The following is a 27,076-nucleotide window of genomic DNA, read 5'->3' as shown; positions in this document are numbered from 1 at the left end:
GCTCGTGACAGAAGCGACCCCTGTTGGTCGAAAATGCATTGCACGAATGTACTGGAAACCCATGGTGAGATATTGAACATATATTATGTTGTCCGTGAAGATCCGGGATAGAATAGGTCTTCAGCAACCCATGCTTGTCGTAAGAGGCGACACACGGGGTCGTTTCAGCAATATTTCACCTGTAGATGTTCAGCTGAAAACGGGTACATGTTTGCTTAACCTCTTGTTTTGCACTTTGAATGGTTTTTCGTTCCCCACCCACAAACTAAACACAAATAACAAACACACATTGTGTATCCCACTGCGTGATTTAATGTCTATAGCGATTACATTGTCTGTCGTATTACATGGACCTTCTGGTCTCAACCGACAATGATCGTCTAAGGACACTTGCTCTGACGTCACGGTGACGTTGAATCTTTCTGCAAGATGATTGGCGAAGAAACTCTCCCACGTTTGAAATAAGAATAAAATTAAAGCTGCTTGTTCTATGTATATATCATCCATATGTACTCCATACAAGCACCCCTTATGTACAAGTAACTTTATTTATATTCATCAGCTTTGAACACAAAAAGAAAATAATATGCTTTCGGAGGTACGCTGACATTCCAAGAAATGAAATGAGGCTTTTGCTCGTCGAGCCGTAGACCCAGGTTCGATTCCCGAAATGGGTACATTGTGTGAAGCCCATTTCTGGTGTCCCCCGCCGTAATACTGCTGGAATATTGCTAAAAGCGGCGTAAAATCATACTCACTCTCTCAGCACTAGCACTTAATAACCACGTTAAACACTAATTCATCTGACCTACATAGTTAATTAAAGACTGAGATAATGGTCGATGTTCATGTAAGCACACACTATGGTTTAGTGGTTTGTCTGGTTGAGACTTGATACAGCCGTGACATTGCTGACTGCTGTTCAAAATATTCATCTAATCACTCCAACATTGCACCGAGGAAAATCCCGGGTGCGCCACTATCAGCCCAGTTGTATGTCGGTCGGCGAGTCGTTTAATATCGCCGTTATAGGACTGGACCTTCAGCTTTGTTTAGACCCATACACTGCTTTCAGTGCTCACAGATGTTATCTAACATTACAGACTTATCAGCGACGAATCATTGTCAGTGTGTAGGCTCACACGGTATCAACCTGCTCCGCCTAATTTTTAAAAACAGGTAAACAGTAGCAATTAGACAGCACAAACAGATTATATGGGTCTGTGATTACATTGAGCCACGAAGAAGCCACTTAGACAACCCAGGCATAGTGAAGCTCTAAAAATTAGACGACCGGGGTTGTAACCTTGTGCAGAGAACTTACTCTTCAGGGGCAAAGGGTAGCCTGTCTCTCAGTCTCTAGAGAATAAATTATAAAACTAATCCAATTCAAGTCTACAATGATTTGACAAATCTAGTCTGAAATTAAATATTCTTCTGGGCTCGATTTAGATTTTATTATTTTAAGTACATATATATTTTTAAGAAACATAACCTATTTCTGGACCTAAATGTTAATCTGCGGCCAAGGGGTATCAGACCCGTTCTTTATAAAGACAGCTTGTGTTACTATATCATTTCTGAAACACATGCAGGTTTTAGAAAAGGCTGTTCAGCGGCGGATAATGGATCTGTGCTGTTTGGTTTAATCGATTCATTGAAAGCTCGAAAGAAAAGAATATACTGTCTATTTGTAGATTTCGAAAAGGCGTTTGATAATCTATGGAGAATTGGGCTATGACAAAAGCTTTTATCATATGATATTATAGGAATGTTTTTAGTCTGATCCAAACATGTATTCTAATATCAAGTGTTATATTTTACATTATGATGCAATTTCAGGATATTTTAACCGTAGGGAGGGGTCAGGGTGAAAGTTTGTCACCCTTGTTATTTCCTTTATATCAACGATGGTGAGGCCTGCATGAATGGTTATAGCTGTAAAGATATTTCTATTCATACTGTCAATGGAGTTCTGAAATTAATGTAACTCCTGTATGCTGATGATACTGTAATATTTGCAGAAAATCCGCCCGAATTACATTATTGTACTGATATTTTTGAAATATATTGTGATATTGTGCTATGAAAAAAACCCTATGATTGTTGTATTTGGCTCTAGAAAGCGAAAGTATGATTTTCCTTTTGGGGAAGATAATATTTAAGTTGCAGACCATTATACATATTTAGGTATTGCATTTCATAAAAGTAGACCGATTACTCATGCTGTTAAACTTTTAAAAGAACGAAGGTTAAAGGGAATGTTTTAATTTTTTTTATCTAAAACTAGTAATTTAAATCTCCCATTCGAGTGTGTAATGGTAGATGTTGGCCATGTGGTAAATCCTATTATGATCTACAGATGCGAAGTTTGGGTTTCACTAATTTTACACATCTTGAAAATGTTCATAAAATATTTTTGATCTTTTTTTATTCCATCTGAGGAAAAGAACCCCCTCATATATGCTATATGGTTAAACCGGGAGACTGCCTATTTCAATTGTCATTGTCATGCATGATTGCATTTTGGTAGAAAATTAATACGGATACCAATGATAACAAGCTAACACAAATTATTTGTATTAATCTTTATGAAATGTATCTCAAAACACATATCGTTGAAAGTGGATAGATTTCGTTCGTGATAATTTAATAATTGTGGTCTAAGTTTTGTTTGGATACACCACTGTGCATCCAGTAAACCTTGGCTTCTCTCTATCGTAGAAAGTAGGCTTCGAGACCAGTTTATTCAAGAATGACATCATGATGAAACACTCGCATCTAAAAGGAAATTTATTCTTATATAAAGACTTATTTTGGATTGGGAACTTATATTTATAATGACTTTACATGTATACATTTATTAGTTAAATTCAGAACAAGCAATCTTTGCCAAAAGGAGATAAAACATGTCCTCTGTATAAAATCTCAGTGGAAATCTGTTGTGAATGAACGCAAATTATATTAAATTTTTCAAGAAAAAATATTATATTAACCAAATTATAAACCAAATTATAAACTACAACGTTTATGAAAAACGTATGAAATCTATAAAGGGTATGTGTAATAAGGTTTAAATTAAGAGGTGTTTGTGCCACTATAATCTGTATCGTGGTGAGTTTGTGGTGTTTTGGAAGTAGATTGAATAAGTAAGGATAAGATATATGGATGAACAACTTCTTTATTACAATTAAGAGCGACGTTTCGGTGTAGGTTCTGACACTGTTATCAAGCGAGTGATGAACAGACTGACTGACTGATTTATAGGTTTAACGTCCGCTTCGCATTTATTGCCTTTCGCGGACGGGGTAGGTGGGGAAGTAAAGATAAATAGATTAAATATGAAAATCACCATACCCCAAAAACTGTAACTAGCCGGGGAGTAACCTAAATTATCCTAATGGCTGTACTCTGAGAGTATTATTATTAGGGGTGTTATTCTTGGGAGGAGACATTTGGGGCCATTACTATATTTTACAGGGGAACAGTAAGGTAAGGGTATAGCATATTGGGTAATTGAAGATATGCAGTTGGGCTGCATTATTTAAATATGGGAATAATATTTGAATAAAGAAAAAAAACAAGGGCTAAATCTTAGAGCTGTATAAGCCGGTTGCCCGGGGGTAGGGGGGTGGGTGTTGTGACATGGTTTGGAGGCGTGCGGTGTGGGCTTGTTGTTGGCGCCGGCTGGCTTAACGACTTTATTGAGTTAGTGTATGGTTAACTGGGGTTATAGGCACGGACGTCGGAGAGGGCGACTCGTGTTGGAAATTTCGATCCCGATCCGAAAGTTGGGGTGTTTGTTTACTCGGGCATGGTTATGTTGTATAGTTTTGTTTGGGAGGTTCTAAATTCGGTCTAAAAGGTCGGCTTTGATGTTGAATTGCGTTATTGCATTGAAGATGTAGATAGGGTTGGAAGGGTTGAAAAGTAGTGAGAGGTTTTGTTTATAGTTAGGAGGGATAGCGTGATAAAGTTCGGAGTGAAGGGTGTTATAGAAAGGACAACTGTTAAAAATATGATTCAAATCTTCTGGTTGATTACAATATGTTCATTTCCCGTGATGAACAGAGTATGTTACAAGTATATATACAGGATAGGAAGCAGTGTTTATACAATTGAGTAGGTTTAAGATGCAGTTACACTGGAGTGGAGAAGCCTGTTATGTACACAGAAGTGTAAAACATATTGCCCAGTGGAGCCTGTAATATAAACAAAAGGGTGAAGCCTGTAATATAAACAAAAGGGTGAAGCTTTAATATAAACAAAAGGGTGAAGCCTTTAATATAAACAAAAGGGTGAAGCCTGTAATATAAACAAAAGGGTGAAGCCTGTAATATAAACAAAAGGATGAAGCCTGTAATATAAACAAAAGGGTGAAGCCTGTAATATAAACAAAAGGGTGAAGCCTGTAATATAAACCAAAGGGTGAAGCCTGTAATATAAACAAAAGGGTGAAGCCTTTAATATAAACAAAAGGGTGAAGCCTGTAATATAAACAAAAGGGTGAAGCCTTTAATATAAACAAAAGGGTGGAGCCTGTAATAAAAACAAAAGGGTGACGCCTGTAATATAAACAAAAGGGTGAAGCCTTTAATATAAACAAAAGGGTGAAGCCTGTAATATAAACAAAAGGGTGAAGCCTTTAATATAAACAAAAGGGTGGAGCCTGTAATAAAAACAAAAGGGTGGAGCCTGTAATATAACCAAAAGGGTGAAGCCTTTAATATAAACAAAAGGGTGAAGCCTGTAATATAAACAAAAGGGTGAAGCCTTTAATATAAACAAAAGGGTGAAGCCTGTAATATAAACAAAAGGGTGAAGCCTGTAATATAACCCAAAGGGTGAAAAGTGTAGCGGATACTCGGAAATAACTTTAAATCTCCAAATATCAAGAGATATGAGTTTTCTAGTAAAATGTACGGGAACACATTAAACACATTAAAACCGGAAGTGCTATGTGACAGTAGATATTATGACCGCAAACGATCTTGAAGGACACTATTGGTAAGATTTGAAATTTCAAATTTGACATTTTTTTGTTCAGTAGTGCGTACAACGTCCACGATTTGGCAACCATTCATTCACTCGACGAGGCATACAGCGTATGAGTCTTTCAATGGTGAGTGTGCCCTGCTCCTCTTGCAGCGTGGTCGGCGGCCTATGACGTTGACGCACACGTCTCTATCTACCAGAAGTGTTAAATATAGGAAGATCTGGCTCATTGCTGGCCATGGCATCCTATGGATATTGTGCTGCTGGAGGGGAGCGTTGACGATTCATGCACGGTGAGCACGGGCGTTTTCCCGAAAGACAAAACGTGGACCCACACGCCTTGCAAACGGGACAACAAAAGGTGTCAGTATGTTGCCCCGATAGTACTGTTCTGTGACCCGTCCTTGTACAACATGGAGTTGGGTTCGCTCAGTCATAGTGATGCCACCTGCACCATAACCGATCCTCCGCCAAATATGTCATGATGTCTTAGGTTGACATTAGCTTGACGTTTTATTTCCACGTCGCCAGACACGACCACGCCTATCAAAAAGCGCAAAGTGAATTGGGATTCGTCTGAAAACATGACACGTTACTGCCGACGATTTCCCCAGTTTCGACGTTGTGTACACCGTTGACGTATGTTGGCAAGTGATAACAGTCGAGGAAACCCAGTTGCAACAGCAAATGCAGACATATCAAAGATCGTAATCAGCGCGAATCTGGGTTCCTTTGATCCTGGTTCACCAAGGGGACCCAACTCTGCTGGGACGCCACAGACGAACCTGTCATTCCGATTGAACATTAGATTATGTATTTTATTGTTGGATAATACATTTACAAAGACAAAGAAAAAGAGTTTTTCAACGTCTGAAAACTTTATTACATACTTGTATTTCATACTGCGTTGACGGTTTTCTATGGCCACTAAAATGAATATTTTGCACCCACAATGACCATTAGGTGCGCACAGTGCTTGAAACCCATGTCTTGTCCAGTTACATAACTTTGACATACAAATGTCCAAAAGATGCTTTGATTTCAAATGTCATATGACACCACTGAATGTTGTCAAAGACTAACGAGAAGCTAGACTTTCCAAAAAAACACACCGGCCATTAACACATCGTGTTAGCAACGAAGTCATCTCCTTGCCTCCAAGTTGAGTAAGATTTTCTTTCATTTGTTTGTTGTTTAACGCCGCACTCAGCAATATTCCAGATATACATGTATGACGGTAGTCTGTAAATAATCGCGTCTGGACCAGACAATCATTTGACAATAATTGATATCATGACCATCTATCGAACTCAACGATTGGAATACGATGACCTGCATCAACCAAGTCAGCGAGCCAGACCATCGGATACCGTTAGTCACACCTTACGGCAAGCATGGGTCGCTGAAGAGTAAGTTTAACGTGGTGAGTGGATGACAGGATGACCACGGTGTGTCAGCTTAATGTGGGAGGAAATCCAGAGTGGTCTTATACGTTTACCACTTCGGTGAAACCCACGAGATCGGGTATGGTGTTGACAAACCTAGAACCGTTATCAGGGCGAACCGGGATTCGAACCCACAAAATAAGTTTCTGGCGTGTCCAAGGGACCCAACCCTGCACAGAAAATTGCGGCACCTTAGACGACTGGGTCATCCGTTCTACTGGTTGTTGAAAGACAGATGTTACCCGGATCGGCACAGGGAACGATGGTGCGTGGAGATACGGTTGGACGGAGTAATTCATACCATGTTTCATAGTGGAATTTCTTTTTGAGTAAAAATGAATCTGATTTTCATCACTGTAAATTTGACATAAACCTATAAACTATTCTGATATTATTATTAATATATTATTATAAACCTGTCTCTTTGATTAATGTTTATTACCGTGCCCTCAAATCGGTGATAGGATCTCACAGTGTCGGCCAGGGTATGCTTGTCCCAGACATGACATCACCTTGCAGGCCTGAAAACCCGCTTAGTTCTCTCTGTGCTTAAAAAAACCACAGTCTATCTCACTCCAAGGAAAAAACAAAAAATGTTCAAGGAAAAAGTCGAGAAAACAATTGACCAGGAAACATCTGTGCCACCCAATGTCCCTTTCATATAATAAGCCATTTAGAGTTATCCGCCCTTGCTGTGTACAAAAAATGATACGACGCGACGTGAAGCATAAGACATAAGTATGTTTTTGGTGTCTTGCAACAGTGCCTGACAATTTCCAGACATCAGCTCTTTATTAAAACCAATGCAAGACAGTTACAGTGTTGAAATATTGAGAAAGAATGAATGCCAAACAAGAGATTGATCATTGGTGCTGTATGGAATGTATCATATTTTGTTGACCCCCTGCTATATGTCATATTTCTTCATGCCCCCCCCCCCCCCCCCCCACACACACACACACACACACACACCCACACCAAATACATGAAACATTTTTCATGACCCACCTCCCAACACACACACACACACACACACACACACACACACACACACACACACACACACACACACACACACACACACACACACACAAATCAGAAACACACAAACAATTAGAAACACACACACAATTAGAAACACACACAATCAGAAACACAGACACAAAAATATATTTTTTATTTGAAAACATCGAACTTAGCCCTTATTCATGACCCCCCCCCCCCTCCCTCACACACACACACCCCCCCCACACCCTTAATCTCAGTGCCCCCTCTTCTCCCTCACCCAAGTCCCCCCTAACGTTATGGTAAAGCTGCGACAGTCACAAGTTATGAGGCATGTCCCTTGAAGGGTGAGACACCACGGCAAGGTTGAGATATGACAGTCCCTGCCCTCGTCCCACCCCCTCATTCCTACATTCCACATCTATCAGCCCGTTGTTGCTGATAGTCTGCACGACCGGGTTGACGGGTCACGTGATCACAGATACAAATCTAGTTACAAATGGACGGCTGTAACCCTGCAGTGTTGTTTCGATAACAGCTTAAATTTGAACACCATTTTATTTATGCTGATGTTATTACGAGACAGAAGACCCGTGTGTTTTACATCGGATTCTTTTTTAATGCAGAGGCTAAATAATGTCGCTCTAAGGATATCGAAAGGCGATGATAAGGGTCCTGTTCGGTTCTGAAATAATATGAGTTTCTATCAGTGTGTCAATTCAGCTATGTGCCCGGTGGCCTGTTGACAGTGGTGATACTGACGATATGGTTTCACACCGCTGTATCATATCGTGGTTAAGGTGTTCGCTCGGTTGGAAAAGCAAAGACCCGTATCCTACCAGCGTCATGGGTACAATGCCACAAGACCATCGTAGTTATTTTTTATAATGATATCTACGAGGGGTGTTCATTAAAGATTTCCCCTGACCAACTTCCGATGGACCTAGTGGAATGAAACTTGGTATGGGTATTAGTCTTTCTCCACATAGGAACCACCAAGAGTTACACACTTCTCCCATCGTTTTATGCAACTATGGAGACCTTGCTTGTAAAAGCCCTCATTTTGACGTCTCAAACCCGGACTTGACTTCAGAAATCAGTGTTTCCTCATCTGTGAAACGTTTCCCTTCAAAAGTGACTTCATGGTTGGAAAGAGGTGGAAGTCAGATGGTGCCAGGTCAGGAGAGTAAGGAGGATGTGGAAGGATTTCATAGCCACAGGACCGCGCTTCTGTTTGGGCAACATGAGAGTTGTGTACTGGAGCATTGTCTTGCAGGAGACGGACACCCTTGGTCAGCATGCCACGCCTCTTAAGCTTGATAGCGTCCCGCAATTTCCGCAGCAGTGAAGCATAATAAGCTCCTGTAATTGTGGTACCCTTTGCCAAGAAATCCATCATCACTACTCCGTGCTGGTCCCAAAACACCGTGAGCATGACCTTGCCTGCAGAGGGTTGGACACGTGCCTTCTTTGGGGGTGGTGACTCCACATGCTTCCATTGCATCGACTGAACTTTAGTCTCAGGATCATAGTGATGGACCCATGTTTCATCCTGTGTAAAAAGTCTGTCAAAACAGTTTGCCTGTTTTTTTTTGGCACATGTCCAAAAGATCCTTTGAGCAATTGACTCGTTCCTGCTTTTGGAAAGGTGTGAGCAACCTGGGAATCCATCGTGCAGACACCTTATGCATGTTCGAATTGTCATGTGATTTTTTCCACAGACCCTACACTGATCTTGACATCTTGTGCTAACTGGCGAAGTTATACGTCGGTCTGCCAAAATGGCGGTCTCCACTTGATGGATAGTGTCCTCATCAATGGCTGAATGGGGGCGACCAGGAATGGCAGCTGCTTCCACAGATGTCCGACCACACTTGAACTGGCGATGCCAGTGTTTAACAACGTCATATGATGGGGCATCTTCCCCATAAGTTGCTTTCATTTCATCGAAAGTTTCTTTTGGTGTGCGACCTTTCAAATATAAAAAACCTAATCACTGCTCGGTATTCTACTGGCTCCATTGTCACACCCTACTCGATCATAACACCTGTAAAAGTGGTAAGATTAATAGTTCGGTGCTGCAAATTCAGACATAACCGATAGATACATGTATCATTACACATGTGAAATTTCAACCAAATATGATAACCCTAAGTGGTTTAGGGGAAATCTTTAATTAACACCCCTCGTATAACACGCCGCAAGTAGCTCTGTAGAGCCGCGTACAACAGGCGCTAGAAACCCTTTGACCGTGGGCTCGAACTCCAGATTTGCCCTGTCGAGGCGTCAAGGATAGGATTCTGGCGTGCCCAAGGGACGCAACTCTACACAGCGAATAGCGGCGCCTTCGACGATTTGGCCACCTGTGCCCCCTCCTCCCACATGAAGCTGACACACCGTGACGTAACTGAAATACTGTTCAAAGCGGCGTTTAACCAAAAACTCACTCACTCACATATACACATGTAACACACATTGTATTTAGTTTGTGTCGCGATCTTCCCAAAACGACAACAACCGCAACAGGAAGTTTAATAATTTTGATTACTACCTACACACAGAAACATACCCACTCATAATATGCTGATTATCTGCTTGATGTACCACTCCAATAAGCGCCCACGGCGATATTTGCTAATATATTAGCAAGTGAACAATCCCAATTAGCACCCCTTCCGATTGATCAATGTACACAAGACCTATTTATTCGTGTATAATACGCAATCGTGGGTTATATGCACTCTTAATTATGGGCAATTAAATTCTGGAAAAATATATCTGTCGTATATAAACAATCAGGCCGTCAGCATAAACCACGAAATTTATCATTCAACTCTGTTTTTTCCACCAAAATAATATTCTAATAAGAGCCCCCTATTACTAATTTTGAGAGCGCCCTGGGCGCTTATTACGTCAAATACGGTATATTTAATAAGTTAGGGATCATGAATAGTATGTGGGATATATCTATTACATTGTATGCTTAGTCTTCACTAGCCATGTCTTCACTATTCATGACCCATGTTTTTGTTCAGTTTATAAAGCACGCATGAAGTTTGAAGAGGGGTGGGGGTGGGGGTGGGGTGTGGGGTGTGGGGTGTGGGGTGTGGGGTGTGTGTGTGGGGTGGGGTGTGTGTGTGTACGTTATAGTATGAGAGGACATGTTAAACATATCCTGACTGTGGCCATCAAGCGGTTATTAGTTTAATTGGCAAATGTTTTGTTTCTAGAGATGAATCGGTCTCTCGCCAAGTCATTTGCTGATACGTAATGCGGCTCCTTAAGGTTTGGATTATAATATCTAATTCGTATCGCGATCTTATTTTAAAACGAAATGTCTGTATCGCTATCTTATTATCAAAGTAATGTCGTATATATTGCGTGTCAACTATCAAGATTAAAATGGCGTATATCGCGCTTCCTGTAACACAGTGTCATATATATCGCCACCTTATCAGCAAGTTACATGTCGGAACTATTGCAACCTTACTATCAAGATCTAACGCTCTCATTTCGTGACCCTACTGTCAAGATGCATATGGTATACATGTATATCACTACATCCCTATTTGAAACAAGTACTTGGGTTTCATTACGAGTCCCGACATGGGTACAATGTGGGAAGTCCATTTCTGGTGTCCCCCGCCGTGATACTGCTGGAATATTGTTGAACGCGGCGTAAAACAATATTCACTCACTCACTCCGTTTCATAAAGCGATCGTACTTCCACAACCACCGTAAGTCTGTTAAAATATAGGACTTACGACAGTCGTCGCTTTTGGCGCGCAGGACATGCTCACTCTTGTCTCTAACACCTGGTGTCATCACTTTCTGGGATCCATTTCTATAATAATTTCACCACTATTTTGCCTCCTGAATCCAGGGTGATTCCGTTTCGGCGGATGGTTAAGGCTGATTGTTTTCTGGTGTTGACGTTATATACTTATTTCGAAACGGGTCCAAGATCTAGATGCCCAATGTTTGTTCACAGGTTGTTCTCCTTCTGCAAACTCAGCCATGTTCACTATTCCATCGATTCCCCCTTAATCACTGATCCCATTATCAAAACATTTACGCGCAGCTTTCATGTACACTAAACTACGGTTATAACGAACTCAAAGGGACCGCTAATTTTAGTTCGTTATAACCGTAGTTCGTTATAAGCATATATACAGCATAACTACAGCAAATTTTAGGGACAAAAAAGTAAGTTCGTTATATCCGTCAGTTCGTTATAAGCGTGTTCGTTATAACCGTAGTTTACTGTAGTTTTTTTTGTCGTTTCGGGGAAATTGTAGGTCCTGCTTTAATACTAACTAAAACAGACACATAGCTTGTTTAAATTTGTCAGACAACACTAATATATACATTAATGCTTTCGTCACTCATCAAATTGACACAACAAGCGCCGATTCACCCTTTTGGAAAAGGTGGGTGAGTTGTGATTGGACAATTTCTGTTTAGCGCATGAGTGAGTGAGTGAGTGAGTGAGTGAGTTGGGTTAAACGCCGCTTTTAACAGTATTACAGTTATATCACGGCGTGTCAGCTTAATGTGGGAGGAAAGCCCGAAGTGATGCAGGTCACAGACGTTTACCACTTCGGTGAAACCCACGAACACGGGTATGGTGCTGACAAACCTAGAAACATAATCGGGGCGAACCGGGATTCGAACCCACAATCATAGGTTTCTGGCGTGCCCAAGGGACGCAACTCTGCACAGCGAATCGCGGCGCCTTAGACGACTGGGCAACCCGTGCCCCCGTTTAGCGCATGAGTCAGATGTAGTAGTGTAATACCTGGGTCCACGAAATGACAACTTCCTTTGGTGGGCGATTAGGTGTGTTATCAGAAGCAAACACACCGCAGTAAACCCTTGTCCGTGTCACCGTCCACCGTTATCTGCGTCCTGGCCATACTGACAAATAACGCTAACGAACAAGCGTTGTTCGCCGCGACCATGAGTCGGATATTTGCATTAATATGCCTTTTACAATTCTCAGGTAAGTGAACATTCAACTTTAAAATATGTTTAGGTTTTGTCAACCTTCTGACGAGACAGCTCACACTACGTAATGAACCCTTCATGCTATGTATTTCATGAACCACATTTGACCGTTATTCAAATCAATGTTTTGTGGATGTTCCCTTCCCGTTGTCCAGACCTGTTTGACGTTACACAATCAACATTAATCAAACAATGATATCATACAATGACTGAATGTAGAGTTACAAACCATCGCTCTGAATAACAAGGTCGTCAGTCTTATATGGCCGGACGCACTGCACAAGTTTCTCGCTACCTTAACGTGGTTGCACAATGGCGGACAATCATTTCAAATTGAACTACTCCTTGTCAAGCATTATACACTTCGTCCAAAACTAACGTTGCCGTATATTTGACATAAAGTATGATAGGAGGCATGGATAAGGTTCACATTAACAAAACAGTTGATAGATATAAAAAACCCATACATATTTATACAAAATCTCAAAATCTCAAACCATCATATGACACCAACAGTTTCGATTTATAAGTCTATTCAAAAATACATTATGACAACCAAACATTTCCATAAGTAAGCAAGATCGTATACAGTAATAATACATTCAAACTCCCAAGTTTCTGTGTCCACTGATGTTGAATTACTATTTTGATAATACTATTTATATAGTATCATACATGTATTAGGCAGCCACGCCCTTGGGCAAATTATCATTGCTATAATTACCACATGGTTAAATATTGGTTGCACTGCACATTGCACATAGTTGCACTTGTTTGGCATTTCTGTTATAAAGCGAACATGTATAAATTTCATTGATATGTTTTGATATTCCAGTAAGGAGTGAGTATGGTTTTACGCCGCTTTTAGCAATATTCCAGCAATATCACGGCGGGGGAAACCAGAAATGAGCTTCACACATTGTACCCATGTCGGGAATCGAACCCGGGTCTTCGGCGTGACGAGCGAACGCTTTAACCACTAGGCTACCCAAACCGCCCCTCCAGTAAGATTATCACGTAAGATTTTTTTTCGTTCAATCCTAATAATGCATGTTTAAAAAACTATTTCAAGGCATACATATTTATACAAAACAGTTGGTGACAATTTTTGGAACGATGCAATGTTATTTTTTCGACCATGCGCGTTGCGTATCTATAATGTGGAGCAACTTTTATTGGCTGTGATTTAGCAAAGATTTCTTCTTTCTTTGTGGCTTCAGTAGCTCGGTGTAGCTTGGTGTAGCCTGGTGTAGCTCGGTGTAGCTCGCTGTAGCTCGGACTATTTTGGAAATCAAATAGGAAGTGATATCCTTTACCTATGTCCTTTCTTTCTAACTACACTTCATTCATTTATCAGTTTCAATAACTGGAAAATATGCCAAATTAACCAATGCGGCAACTATTACAAGTCGACTTCATTTAGGACACTTGAGCAATGATGTAGTTTTAAATATCTGATTGACTGGACGGTTTCATCTGGCGGTAAGATAACTCTCTACCATTATTCAAACAGAAAGCCCAGCCCGCGAGGTGGTTGGCGGGAGACGTCATCCAAACATGGAGATTTTGGAATGTAGGTCAAAGGTCATTGCCACCAATGGATCGTGATTCATACAAAGGAGATATGAACAAATTTTCCTTGTGACCAACAAGAAATTGATTTCGGTGACATTATATGTGCATTTTAGTTGTATTAATTTCATATTAAGTACTTGTGCAAATTCACATTAATAATATGAGCTAATTTGAAGTAGGAGAGCATTTTGTGAAAACTGGCCTTGAGGACTTTTTCAGAGATCTGGTTTTCGACCTTGAACATGTTCCCTTTGCTGATTCATATGCTAGGTCGTGACTTGTCAGAAATAAAACCACTACGACTATATGCTCAGATAACACGTAATGTGACATTAGAGATTAATCTCCTATAGTAAGTGTGGACATACAATAACAGCGCCTCACACAGAGCACAACATAAACAGTATATATATGTTATAGAGTGGACATCGCATATATATACAACATACAGTATATCGCATACAAAGCACAACATAAACAGTAGAGAGAGAGAGAGGAGAGAGAGAGAGAGAGAGAGAGAGGGAGAGAGAGAGAGAGAGAGAGAGAGAGAGAGAGAGAGAGAGAGAGAGAGAGAGAGAAGTACTATTATTTTCAAAGTTGGAATCTATAGGTTAAATCTTTTGGACAGAAATATGTCGTGAGGTGACTGAATATTCATATTTGTGTACTACTCAGAAAACTACTACAATACGAGTTAAAGAACACCCGATTCTTTCACATTACTATCGTTATTCTGGCATGACAGTTTTAGTAATATGAAAGAATCGGATGTTCTTTAAGGTGAAAAATGTGTTATGGAATAAACAGTCGTGTCTAATGTCCATGTGCCGCGTAGAACCATGAATGGCACCTTCAAATGGTGACCACAATTGTCTCTGATGTAAATCGTCTGTCTGTATTAAATCAGCTGATTCGGGGCGACAGTGGATTATTTGATTATAAAAAAATACTTGCAGAACTAATTATTTGTAGTTAATTCTTTTTTGTGTTATTTAAAATCTGAAATGTTGTTAATTTTGTATCTCGTAAAGACTAATAGCTGGAGCTGGTTATAAATGAAAGGTAAGATGTTTAATGAACTTCTGACGGTTTGAAATGTGTCTTGGTTTCTAATCTTATATCTACTAATATTTGAGTGAGTGAGCGATTTGGACTTCACGCCTCTTTGAACAGTATTTCAGTCAGCTTAATGTGGGAGGAAGCAAGAAATGACGCAGGTCTCAGACGTTTACCTCTTAGTGAAACCATAAGCATGGGTATGGTGCTGACAAACCTAGAAAAATAATCAATGCGAACAGGGATTCGAACCCACGGTCACAGGTTACTGGCGTGCCTAAGGGACGCAACTCTGCACATGAAATTGCGGTGGATTAGAAGACTGGGCAACCAGTGTTCTATTTCACATGGACACTCAGGTGTAAGATGACTAACCATTGTATTGCGTTATAATAACGTACAGTCATGTTGAAACAATTTTATCTCACACGATTAGATAAGTGCATAGATAGAAGGGGATATGCTGCGTACACACATTCTCACTGTACCTACATGAATGTATGGTCTTAAGATAAGTTATAATAATTATGAACAACCAAACGTAAATATACAAGATGATTGTGATTGAGTAGGTAGGTGGGTGGGCGGTTGAGAATGTTAGACGTGAATGGGTAGATATGTGAGTGAGTGGGTAGTTTAGTGAGTAAGTGCGTGGGTGGGTGTATGAGTTTCCAGATGAAAGGATTCAGAACAAAATTTGCTGGTGCGGTAGTTTAGTGGTTAGAGCGTTCGCTCGTTGCCGAAGATCCGGGTTCGATTCCCCACATGGGTACACTGTGTGAAACCTATTACGGTGTCCCCCGATGTGATATTGCTGGGATATTGCTTAAAACAACACTCAATCACTAACTCAGAGCTGGCGAACTAAGGTCGGGATTTTAAGCACTGAATCACCAATCGAAGTATACTGACTTAGCATAAACTGTGACCAACAGATTGTCATTGATATCTCATTGTAAGACAAGCTGGCCAACAAGTGATGTACCTGTTAACAGGATAGGACATCACGGAATGTGTCGGATGCAGGCGTAGATTATCTCAGTCAGTCTGTTACTATCTGCTACAAAGTAGGTTGAAACATTCTGTGTTGTAGAAGATAACAAGCCTGTTCTGATTGCGATGAGGTCATACTACACAACCCCCTAGCGAGCACCTGGTGGAAGGTGCATTATCATAGGAAAGAGACATGGGAGAGTGAGCGTAGGGTTTAACGCGGTTGGAACGGTATATACGTTATATGACCGGTGTCAGCTGGATGTGGGAGGTTATTTGGCTGACTTGACCGACAACATGGTTCTCTCATTTACATATGACGCGTTACAAGACGCGTGAAACATATCACTGGACAACATTATAAATGCAAATATTTGTAAATATGAAAGGTCAAAGCCAGGAAATAACCATTCTCGTTTTCCCACCAAAACAGATTTCATTGGGCGTAAATGGCAAAATAGTGATGGAAATGGTATGAATGGATCACTAAAAATCAGTGATGACACCAGGTGTTCACGAAAAGGTTAAGCATGTCCTGTTACACCACATGTTTTTGGGCTACAGCACGTGCTGAAGGGTTGCACCACATTCTAAAGGATTGCGCCACATGGTAAAGGATTACACCACATGCAAATGGGTTGCATCCCATGCCGACGGGTTGCACCACATGGTAAAAGGTTACACCAAATGGTGAAGGGTTGCACCATATGGTGAAGGGTTGCACCATATGCTGAAGGGTTGTGCCACATGATAAAGGGTTACAGCACATGCAAATGGGCTGCATCACATACCGACGGGTTACACCACATGGTAAAGGTTTACACCAAATGGTGAAGGGTTACAGCACATGCCGACGGGTTGCACCACATGCTGAAGGGTTGCACCACATGCTGAAGGGTTGCACCACATACTGAAGGGTTGCACCACATGCTGAAGGGTAACACCACATGCTGAAGGGTTGCACCACATACTGAAGAGTTACACCACATGCTAAAGGGTTACACCACATGCTAAAGGGTTACACCACATGATAAAGGGTTGCACCACATGCTGAAGGGTTACGCCATATGGTGAAGGGTTGCACCACACGCTGAAGGATTACACCACATGGTAAAGGGTTGTACCACAGGCTGAAGGGTTATGCCACATGGTGAAGGGTTGCACCACATGTTGAAGGAGTGTACCACATGCTGAAAGGTTACGCCACATGGTGAAGGGTTGTACCATATGCTTAAGGGCTACACCACATGCTGACGGGTGCACCACATGTTGAAGGGTTACACCACATGCTGAAGGGTTACACCACATGCAAATGGGTTGCACCACATGCTGAAGGATTACAGCACATGGTGAAGTGTTGCACCACATGCTGAAGGGATATACCACAAGCTGAAGGGCTGTGGCACATGCATAAAGGTCACACCACATGCTGAAGGGTTACATCACAAGCTAAAGGGCAACACCACATGCTAAAGGGTTACACCACATGCTAAAGGGTTACAGCACATGCTAAAGGGTTGTACTACATGCTGGAGGATTGTACAATATGCTGAATGGTTACATCACAAGCTAAAGGGTTACACCACATGCTGAAGGGTTGCACCACATATTGAAGGGTTACACCACATGCTGAAGGGTTACACCACATGCAAATGGGTTGCACCACATGGTGGCGGCTTACAGCACATGGTGAAGGGTTGCACCACATGCTGAAGGGTTGTGGCACGTGCATAAGGGTCACATCACATGCTGAAGGGTTACATCACAAGCTAAAGGGTTACATCACAAGCTAAAGGGTTACACCACATGCAAATGGGTTGCACCACATGCTGTTCTGGGCCAATGTGTGACCAGAATAAGACAATTTCGAAGCTCACATGTTCCTACATATTTTTTGGGATTGAAATATTTGTAAATGTTTATTCCTGCAGCTGTAATATACTGAGCAAAACATGTTAGCGATGATGTATATGTTTGCGCATATTGTTTTTTGTAATGAAAACTGAGCACACAATTTCACAAAAAATCCAAAAAAAATATTCACGATCCCTTACTTTTTCAGTAATTTATGTATACCCCAGCTCATGCATATACAGCATGAGTCATAATTATTGGGAATTGAAAAATCTTTAAAATTGTAAATATGAAAATTTCATCCAAAAAAATAAAACATATTTTAAGTGAGCACAAACCTTCTTTAATCACATCACAGTAACATCAATATTTTATCAGACCACCATTTGCTTCCAAACACAGTTTTATACGATTGGGCATACCTCCTATGAGAGAGGTTAGAGTCTCGTGGGTGAGAGAGTCCCAATATCGCACCACCTCGCTCTTCATGTCAACAACTTTTGTCAATCCCTTTTGGTTCACCGACTCCTTCACGAGTCCCCACACATTTTCTATAGGATTTAAGTCCGGGCTGTAGCTAGGCCAGTCCAAAACGGTCACATTGTTGTCCTCAAACCACTGCCGCGCATGTCTTGCGGTGTGTTTGGGGTCATTATCCTGTTGCAAAATCCAAGTATTTCCATAAAAAAACATCTGCATTTGGGATCAGGTGAGCTTCCAAAATGTCTGTATACCTTTCACTGGTTAATTTACCCTCAAAAACACACATGGGCGTCGTACCAAGTGAAGCTGTCCCTCCCTAAACATGAAACTTCGGACTGTACTTCGGTCTCTGGTACAATGGAACGGAATGACATTTAGTCCACATTTTAACATTGTTAGGATACGCCCATACAGAGCTCTCATCTGTGAAAATAACACTGTTCGAGTCAAAGTTTTCATGCGCCCAACACCACTCTACACGTCTATCCTTGTGTTCTTGTTTCAAGAGCGGAGAGGCAATTCCTTTCTTTTTTTCCTATCCAAGTTCAATCAAATTTCTTCTTACTGTAGATTTGGATACATTTACTGTCCCTCTATTTACCATTTCATGTTTGATATTTGAAATACTCGCCCTTCTGTTTTTAGAAGCCAAAATACCCAGTCTTACACAATCACCAAACACCAGTTTTCGAGGTCTCCCCGCTCCTTTTCTGTGCTCAATTCCTGACCCATTCTCAATATTCTTCGTAACTCTATACACTGTAGAAAGAGGAGTATCTGTGCTCTTTGCTAATGTAGCAGCATCAGTGATGCCTTCATCATGGAGCTGTAGAATCAACCTTCTTTTCTCCTCTGCACTCATTTCTGACATATATCAGGAAGAGTCGTCTGCCCCATAATCAAGGGAGATAACTCTAATTTGCAACTTCTAAAATTGAAGAAGAGTTGCTTCCCTTTGACCATACCTTAATTTTAAACACTTGTCAATATTGATATTTTATGTATGCTTCCTTGAATATGACATTAAAATTCCCAATTATTTTGAACCAGACTATATTTGAAACCCTCTTTCATCCAGCTGGTCAGATACCTAGCCCCAAGCTCCCTCTGTACCCATATGGGTCGGAGGCGGGGGATCAACTCTTGGAGACAGACAGCAACCTCCCACTCTACCTCGGTTACAACGTCAACTTCTATGGCAGGAAATACAACACCGCCTATGTGAGTACTTCAAGGGTTCCGGAAAACTGTAGGCTGCCATGCACATCTATAAGACGAATAATGCCAGCTTTCGCATGTTACTGAAAGAATGAAAATATGAGATTCTTACCGTGGTATATTGAGAAAATTGTTAACTTTGTAATTGGATAATATTTTTTTGAAACATTACCATAAGCATGGTGTGTACATCCTGCCAAAGAGCAAGTAACATTTGAGCAAAGATCACGCATGTAGGGAATCGAACCCAGATCGTCGGCGTGACGATGCGATGCTGTAACCACTAGGCTACCCGACGTTTACGTTTATCATGCTCTCTTCATCCCCAGATATTATTATAGCAGATGTGGTGGGTTAGCCTAGTGGTTAAAGCGTTCACCCGTCACGACGAACACCCGGTTTCGATTCACATAATTACAATGTGTGCAGTTAATTTCTGTCGTTTACCCCTTCTCCCCCTCACTCATTGCTATATCAACGGTCTAGATTTCATACCACATAAAATTATAACACGTTATGAACTGACATGTATTCTTGTTTATGCAGGTAACAGAGGACGGCTTTGTCGGATTCGACGCCAACGTGAAATACGAACATTTTATTTTCAAAGACGGAGCTCGTGACGTCAACCTAGATTTCCCTTTCCTTGCGCCATTTTACTTCGACGGAGAACACATCACGAACGAGTACCAGGGAAACATCTACTACAGACTGGTATTTACTAACTCGAGCCAGAGCTTCTTGACGGAACTACAGTACTATATGCTGAATGCTACAGTTGGCACAGGCAGCTTTGTACCTGACCTGGCTCTGGTTGTGACGTGGGAAAATGTCACGGATAAGTCACAAGTAGAAAACGGACCTTGTACGGGGATTAGAAGCAATCCTTGTAAGGTACGTATATATGTATTTATCCTACACTGGTGAATATACATTCATTATATAACACACACTGATGAACGTACAGTCATGTCATAACACACACTGATGTACGTAGATGCGTTTCTGTATGACACAGTGGAGTACGTACATTCATTTATATATCCCACACTGGTGTACGTACATTCATTTGTATACCTCCCACGTACATTCATTTATATATCCCACACTGATGTACGTACATTCATTTATATATCCCACACTGATGTACACACATTCATGTATATATCCCACACTGATGTAAGTACATTCATTTATATACCCCACACTGATGTACGTACATTCATTTATATATCCCACACTGATGTAAGTACATTCATTTATATATCCCACACTGATGTACGTACATTCATTTATATATCCCACACTGGTGTACGTACATTCATTTATATACCTCCCACGTACATGCATTTATATATCCCACACTGATGTACGTACATTCATTTATATATCCCACACTGATGTAAGTACATTCATTTATATACCCCACACTGATGTACGTACATTCATGTATATATCCCACACTGATGTAAGTACATTCATTTATATATCCCACACTGATGTACGTACATTCATGTATATATCCCACACTGATGTAAGTTCATTCATTTATATACCTCCCACGTACATGCATTTATATATCCCACACTGATGTAAGTACATTCATTTATATACCCCACACTGATGTACGTACATTCATGTATATATCCCACACTGATGTAAGTTCATTCATTTATATACCTCCCACGTACATGCATTTATATACCCCACACTGATGTACGTACATTCATTTATATATCCCACACTGATGTAAGTACATTCATGTATATATCCCACACTGATGTGCGTACATTCATTTATATATCCCACACTGATGTACGTACATTCATGTATATATCCCACACTGATGTAAGTACATTCATTTATACACCTCCCACTGATGTACGTACATTCATTTATATATCCCACACTGATGTACATACATTCATTTGTATACCTCCCACGTACATTCATTTATATATCCCACACTGATGTACGTACATTCATTTATATATCCCACACTGATGTACGTACATTCATGTATATATCCCACACTGATGTACATACATTCATGTATATATCCCACACTGATGTACGTACATTCATGTATATATCCCACACTGATGTACGTACATTCATTTATATATCCCACACTGATGTACATACATTCATGTATATATCCCACACTGATGTACGTACATTCATTTATATATCCCACACTGATGTACGTACATTCATTTATATATCCCACACTGATGTACGTACATTCATGTATATATCCCACACTGATGTAAGTACATTCATTTATACACCTCCCACTGATGTACGTACATTCATTTATATATCCCACACTGATGTACATACATTCATTTGTATACCTCCCACGTACATTCATTTATATATCCCACACTGATGTACGTACATTCATTTATATATCCCACACTGATGTACGTACATTCATGTATATATCCCACACTGATGTACATACATTCATGTATATATCCCACACTGATGTACGTACATTCATGTATATATCCCACACTGATGTACGTACATTCATGTATATATCCCACACTGATGTACGTACATTCATTTATATATCCCACACTGATGTACATACATTCATGTATATATCCCACACTGATGTACGTACATTCATTTATATATCCCACACTGATGTACGTACATTCATTTATATATCCCACACTGATGTACGTACATTCATTTATATATCCCACACTGATGTGCGTACATTCATTTGTATACCTCCCACGTACATTCATTTATATATCCCACACTGATGTGCGTACATCCATTTGTATATCCCACACTGATTTACATACAGTCATTTGTATATCCAACACCAGGGTACAATAATACACAGACACTCTTTTCAGATGTAGTCATGTTAAGATTATTTACTTGTATGCCATAAGCAATTTAAAACAATTTAAGGACGTCCATTATACCAACCTTTCGTTTTTGGCCCAGATATAAATATTCGCGAAAAATGGCTGGACAATCGCTGACTGCGGTGCGAAACAAACAAAACATATAATCTGGGACGTGATTAGATAATTTATGACGAGTAAGCATTTCTTTTTTGTTGATGAAACTTCGAACCGACTGCTCTGCCATTGGCGGTTGTGTGGAGGCTTATGGAATCTATTCATGTTTAAGAAACGTTTTTGCGAAGTCCATTACAGCTACTTTTGTCTGCGCTGATACGCAAACATCACATTAAACATCTTCCCGAGGCAAGGGAGTTAAATTATTTAAAAGTCCTTTGATAGTCAGTTAACTTCCTTGCCTCGGGAAGATGCACATTAAATGGACAACTGTATATGACTCGCACTGTTGGGGCTTTAAGTAAGTTTACCCGAAATTTATTAATAAAACGTATAACTATAACTCTTTAATTCCTCATATATAACTTACATTCCTCACATATAACGTTACAAAACGTGGTGACCATAGATATATTTTCATATCTTCAGAAGTTCAGGACAATTTGTCAAAAATGAAAGCAAATGCCTTCTGAAGTTTACTGAGAAAACAACATGTAAAATGTTTGATTTCCTCATTGATAGCATCTATGATGAGTTTGGGGGTAAAGCATCTAGGCAAGAAGTAATAAAAGCATCCCCATGGACACCAATTACGCTCTTCTTCTTGCTGATCGTTTTCTTTATGCATATGAATCAGAATTTCTGCTCGGATTGTCAAAGTAAAAAAAGGTAATTTGGCCAAGAAGTTAAGCTTAATCTTCACGTCTATCGATGATCTGATATCGTTCAATAAGCATCAACTTATTTACCTGATTTACCCACCCGAACCAGAAGATTAAGGAGACCAGTGAGACCGCTTCATTTGTGTCATATTTAGATTCAGAGGGATAAATCAATCTCCACAAGAAGGCATAGAAAGAGGGATAACTTCAACTTTCCAATAGTCAACTTTTCCTTTATGTCGAGCAATACTCCTGCAGTACCAGCCCTTGGTGTTTACATTTCACAACTTTTAAGGTACAATCGAACATGCTCTTTCTACGAAGATTTCAAAGAGCGTCATACGACTCTTGCTGAGAAATTATTTGATCAAGGTCATAACATCCAAGGCCTCAGTAAAGCTTTCAAAAAGTTTAATGGTAGACACGAGGAGGACATTTCCAAATTTGACGCATCAGTGACAAACGTGATGACTGGTGCAACTCCCTGAATTGTACCGTATGTTCCCGTCTTTTTTCAGATGAATAATTGACTTGCCTTTGAATGTGTTTGGGAACACCTCGTATCATCACTATTTGATAGTGATTCCTAAATACATGCTCATGATATAGTCGGAATCGTCCAATCGACTGTTTTGGAAGAGATTTATTATGAATGTGGAAATGGTTTGCGGGTTTTATTTACGATCATCGTATATGACTGACACTCCCTGTATATAACTTACACTCCTCGAATATGACATACACTCTTCGAATATGACTTACACTTCTCGTATATGACTTACACTCCTCGGATATGACTTACACTTCTCGTATATAACTTACACTCCTCGTATATAACTTACACTCCTCGTATATGACTTACACTCCTCGTATATGACTAACACTCCTCGTATATGACTAACACTCCTCATATATAACTTACACTCCTCGTATAAGACTTACCCTCCTCGTATATAACTTCCACTCCTCGTATATGACCTACACTCCTCGTATAACGTACACTTCTCTTAATGACTTCCACTCCTCGTATATGACCTACACTCCTCGTATGTGACTTACACTCCTCGTATATGACCTACACTCCTTATATATAACCTACTCTCCTCGTATATGACTTACGTTCCTCGTATATGGCTTACACTCCTCATATATAACTTACACTCCTCGTATATGACCTACACTCCTCATATATAACTTACACTCCTCGTATATAACCTACACTCCTCATATATAACTTACACTCCTTGTATATGACTTACACTGCTCATATATAACTTACACTCATCGTTTATGACTAACACTCCTCATATATAACTTACACTCCTCGTATATGACTTACACTCCTCGTATATAACTTACATTCCTTATATAAAACTTACATTCCTCATTTAAAACTTACATTCCTCATACACAACTTACATTCTTCATATCTAACTTACATTTCTCATAAAAAACCTTACATTCCTCATATATAAGTTACATTCCTTGCATATAAACTACATTCCTTGTATATAACTTACATTCCTCATATACCACTTACAACCCAAATTTCGAACTTACATTCATCATATATATTCCTCAACATCCGCTATCTCAACATTATTATGTATATATATATCTCATAATAATGTTGAGATAGCGGAATATGTCTATGATTAGCGAATGGAAAATCAAACTGATAAACAATGAGCAGATACCGTGCTCATACAATGAAATATACAATTTTGAAAATGAATACTTTACCTGTACCCTTACTCATTTCAGAGCGCCACATTCCAGTTAGTCTTGGTTGCCTGTCCGATGCATACATTTGTCATCTTCAACTACCTGTGGGAGGATGTTCCCTATAAACCGTATTACCAAGTGAGTTGGAAGGGAGGCCACTGCACTCAACACATACGTAGACACATTATAACCTGACAAAATACCGTTATTTAGAGGATTCAGTGACACGAGTGACTGAGTGAGTGAATGAATGTGGAAGGAAGGGGACGGGTTCATGATAAAAAAGATACCTGATGCAATTCACTATTGTTCCATATGTTCCCGTGTTTTTTTACGTGAATAAGTGGCTTGCCCTTGCATGTGTTTGTGACGGGTACCGCCGGTGGGAAGGGATGGGCTCATCTTTTCGCGAACACCTGATATCATCTATTTGACAGTGATTCATAAACACGTGCTCATAAAATATAGTCGGAACAGTGCAATCGACTCTGCTTTTAACAATTATTTGGCATGATTATGGATTCTTGCGGCTTATATTTACGTCACGGCGTGGCACCTAATGTGGGAGGTGAGGCCAAACTGATGCTGACCTAAGATCCTTACGATAATTCAACGAAGCTAACAAACGTACACACCGTCATAGGTTCCTGGCACAAGTAAGGGCCTCAACTCTGTACGTCGAGTTCGGGCGCCTTGAACGACCTGACAACCGGTGCCCATGTGATGGCCGGTGTGATGCCAATAAGAGTGATGGTGTTTTATTTTGTGTAGTTGATGGTGTGGTTTTACTGTTTTGACTTGTTTAAGACGCTACTGCACTCTTACTTCCCTAGGCTGGCATAAACGGAGGGCATGGCGTCGGGTGGACGCCAGTGTGTACCGGATGTAGTCCCCAAGACCTTCCCAGGAAAATAGGAAGTGACGTCACGGGAAGATTCATATTTAGGGTTTCAAAAGATACCATCGAACGAGGCGGATGTTCTGACAGTAGAAGTAAGACGTTGCAACATCTTAGTTTATGACGTACTTAAACTTCATTGAAACTATACAAAGTCAAACGAAATGTATATGCTAGTTTTGATGTGACATTAGATTAATATTGTGTTTATCACATTACATCTATAAACAACAAACAAATCTGGCTTACACTCTTTTATAGACCGCCGGATATGGCTGGAATATGACTGACTTAAAACAACATTCACTCACTCACTAGTTTCGAATGCTGATGTCATGGGTCGGTAGTAATGGTCTTTATGCTTGAGACACGGCCATGACATGTTTCCTAGAGATCACAACGTTTAGCTCCACCTCACACTCTCCTTACTGCTCTCATTGTCAGGGGACTTGCAGATTCTTCCCACAGTTGTCGGGATGTTAGGGGGTGAGCTACTGGACATATCTGGTCCGTGTATGGACCCGGACGTGGCTGTCGTGTGTCGGTTCGGAAGCGGCGAGAGTGCAGTAACCTCCCAGGGGTTCAGGTTTAACTCCATGAGGTTGAAGTGTCCAGTGCCGAGACTCACGCAGAGAGGGTCAGTGACGGTAGCTGTGTCCACAGACGGAGCTCACAGCTACTTGGGACAAGCGGACATATACGTAGGTAAGTATCACGACGACAGGCCTTTCTCGTCGGTAATTGCGGGTGTGGGGTGCATGTTTCGGAAATAATTACATTTTGAATAAATTCAGTAAATTATCGGATGAAAGTCGGGATTCTGTCTTAGGGGCTCTGAAAGGACTCTTCGTTGTGATAGATGTCGCGATTCGCTGTGATAAGTTGTGTCACTTATAAGTACCTGATGGGTCTACTAATTATGGGGCGGCCGGTTAGCCTAGTGGTCAAAGCATTCGCTTGTCACGCCGTGTACACTGCCTCGATGGCGTAGTGGATAGAGCGTTTGCCCGGAGAGCGGAAGGTCTGTGGTTCGATCCCCGGTCGAGTCCTACCAAAAGGCATTAAAAGATGGTTACTCTGCCTGTCGATGGGCATTAAGGGTCTAAAACAAT

At 40.5% G+C, this 27,076-nt stretch overlaps 1 protein-coding gene across 2 annotated transcripts in view; it reads left to right on the top strand.

The window, feature by feature from the left end:
• The first annotated feature begins 12,281 nt into the window (after nucleotides 1-12,281).
• Nucleotides 12,282-27,076, top strand: part of LOC124112945 (sushi domain-containing protein 2-like) — a 36,245-nt gene continuing 21,450 nt past the window's right edge. The window contains exons 1-6 of one of the 2 annotated variants that reach the window (XM_046473155.2): nucleotides 12,282-12,448; nucleotides 19,493-19,635; nucleotides 20,179-20,526; nucleotides 25,106-25,204; nucleotides 25,900-26,059; nucleotides 26,409-26,669. In XM_046473155.2, coding sequence (XP_046329111.2) covers nucleotides 12,406-12,448; nucleotides 19,493-19,635; nucleotides 20,179-20,526; nucleotides 25,106-25,204; nucleotides 25,900-26,059; nucleotides 26,409-26,669 — 1,054 coding nt within the window. In that variant the 5' untranslated portion in view covers nucleotides 12,282-12,405. The remainder of the gene's footprint in view (nucleotides 12,449-19,492; nucleotides 19,636-20,178; nucleotides 20,527-25,105; nucleotides 25,205-25,899; nucleotides 26,060-26,408; nucleotides 26,670-27,076) is intronic. The other variant, XM_046473154.2, reaches the window with a different exon arrangement.

This window comes from Haliotis rufescens, unplaced genomic scaffold (assembly GCF_023055435.1).
Source record: "Haliotis rufescens isolate VD_foot unplaced genomic scaffold, xgHalRufe1.0.p SCAF_7, whole genome shotgun sequence".
NCBI classification, from domain to species: domain Eukaryota; kingdom Metazoa; phylum Mollusca; class Gastropoda; order Lepetellida; family Haliotidae; genus Haliotis; species Haliotis rufescens.
Note: the sequence above shows the minus strand (reverse complement) of the source record. Positions and strands in the feature narration are given on the sequence as shown.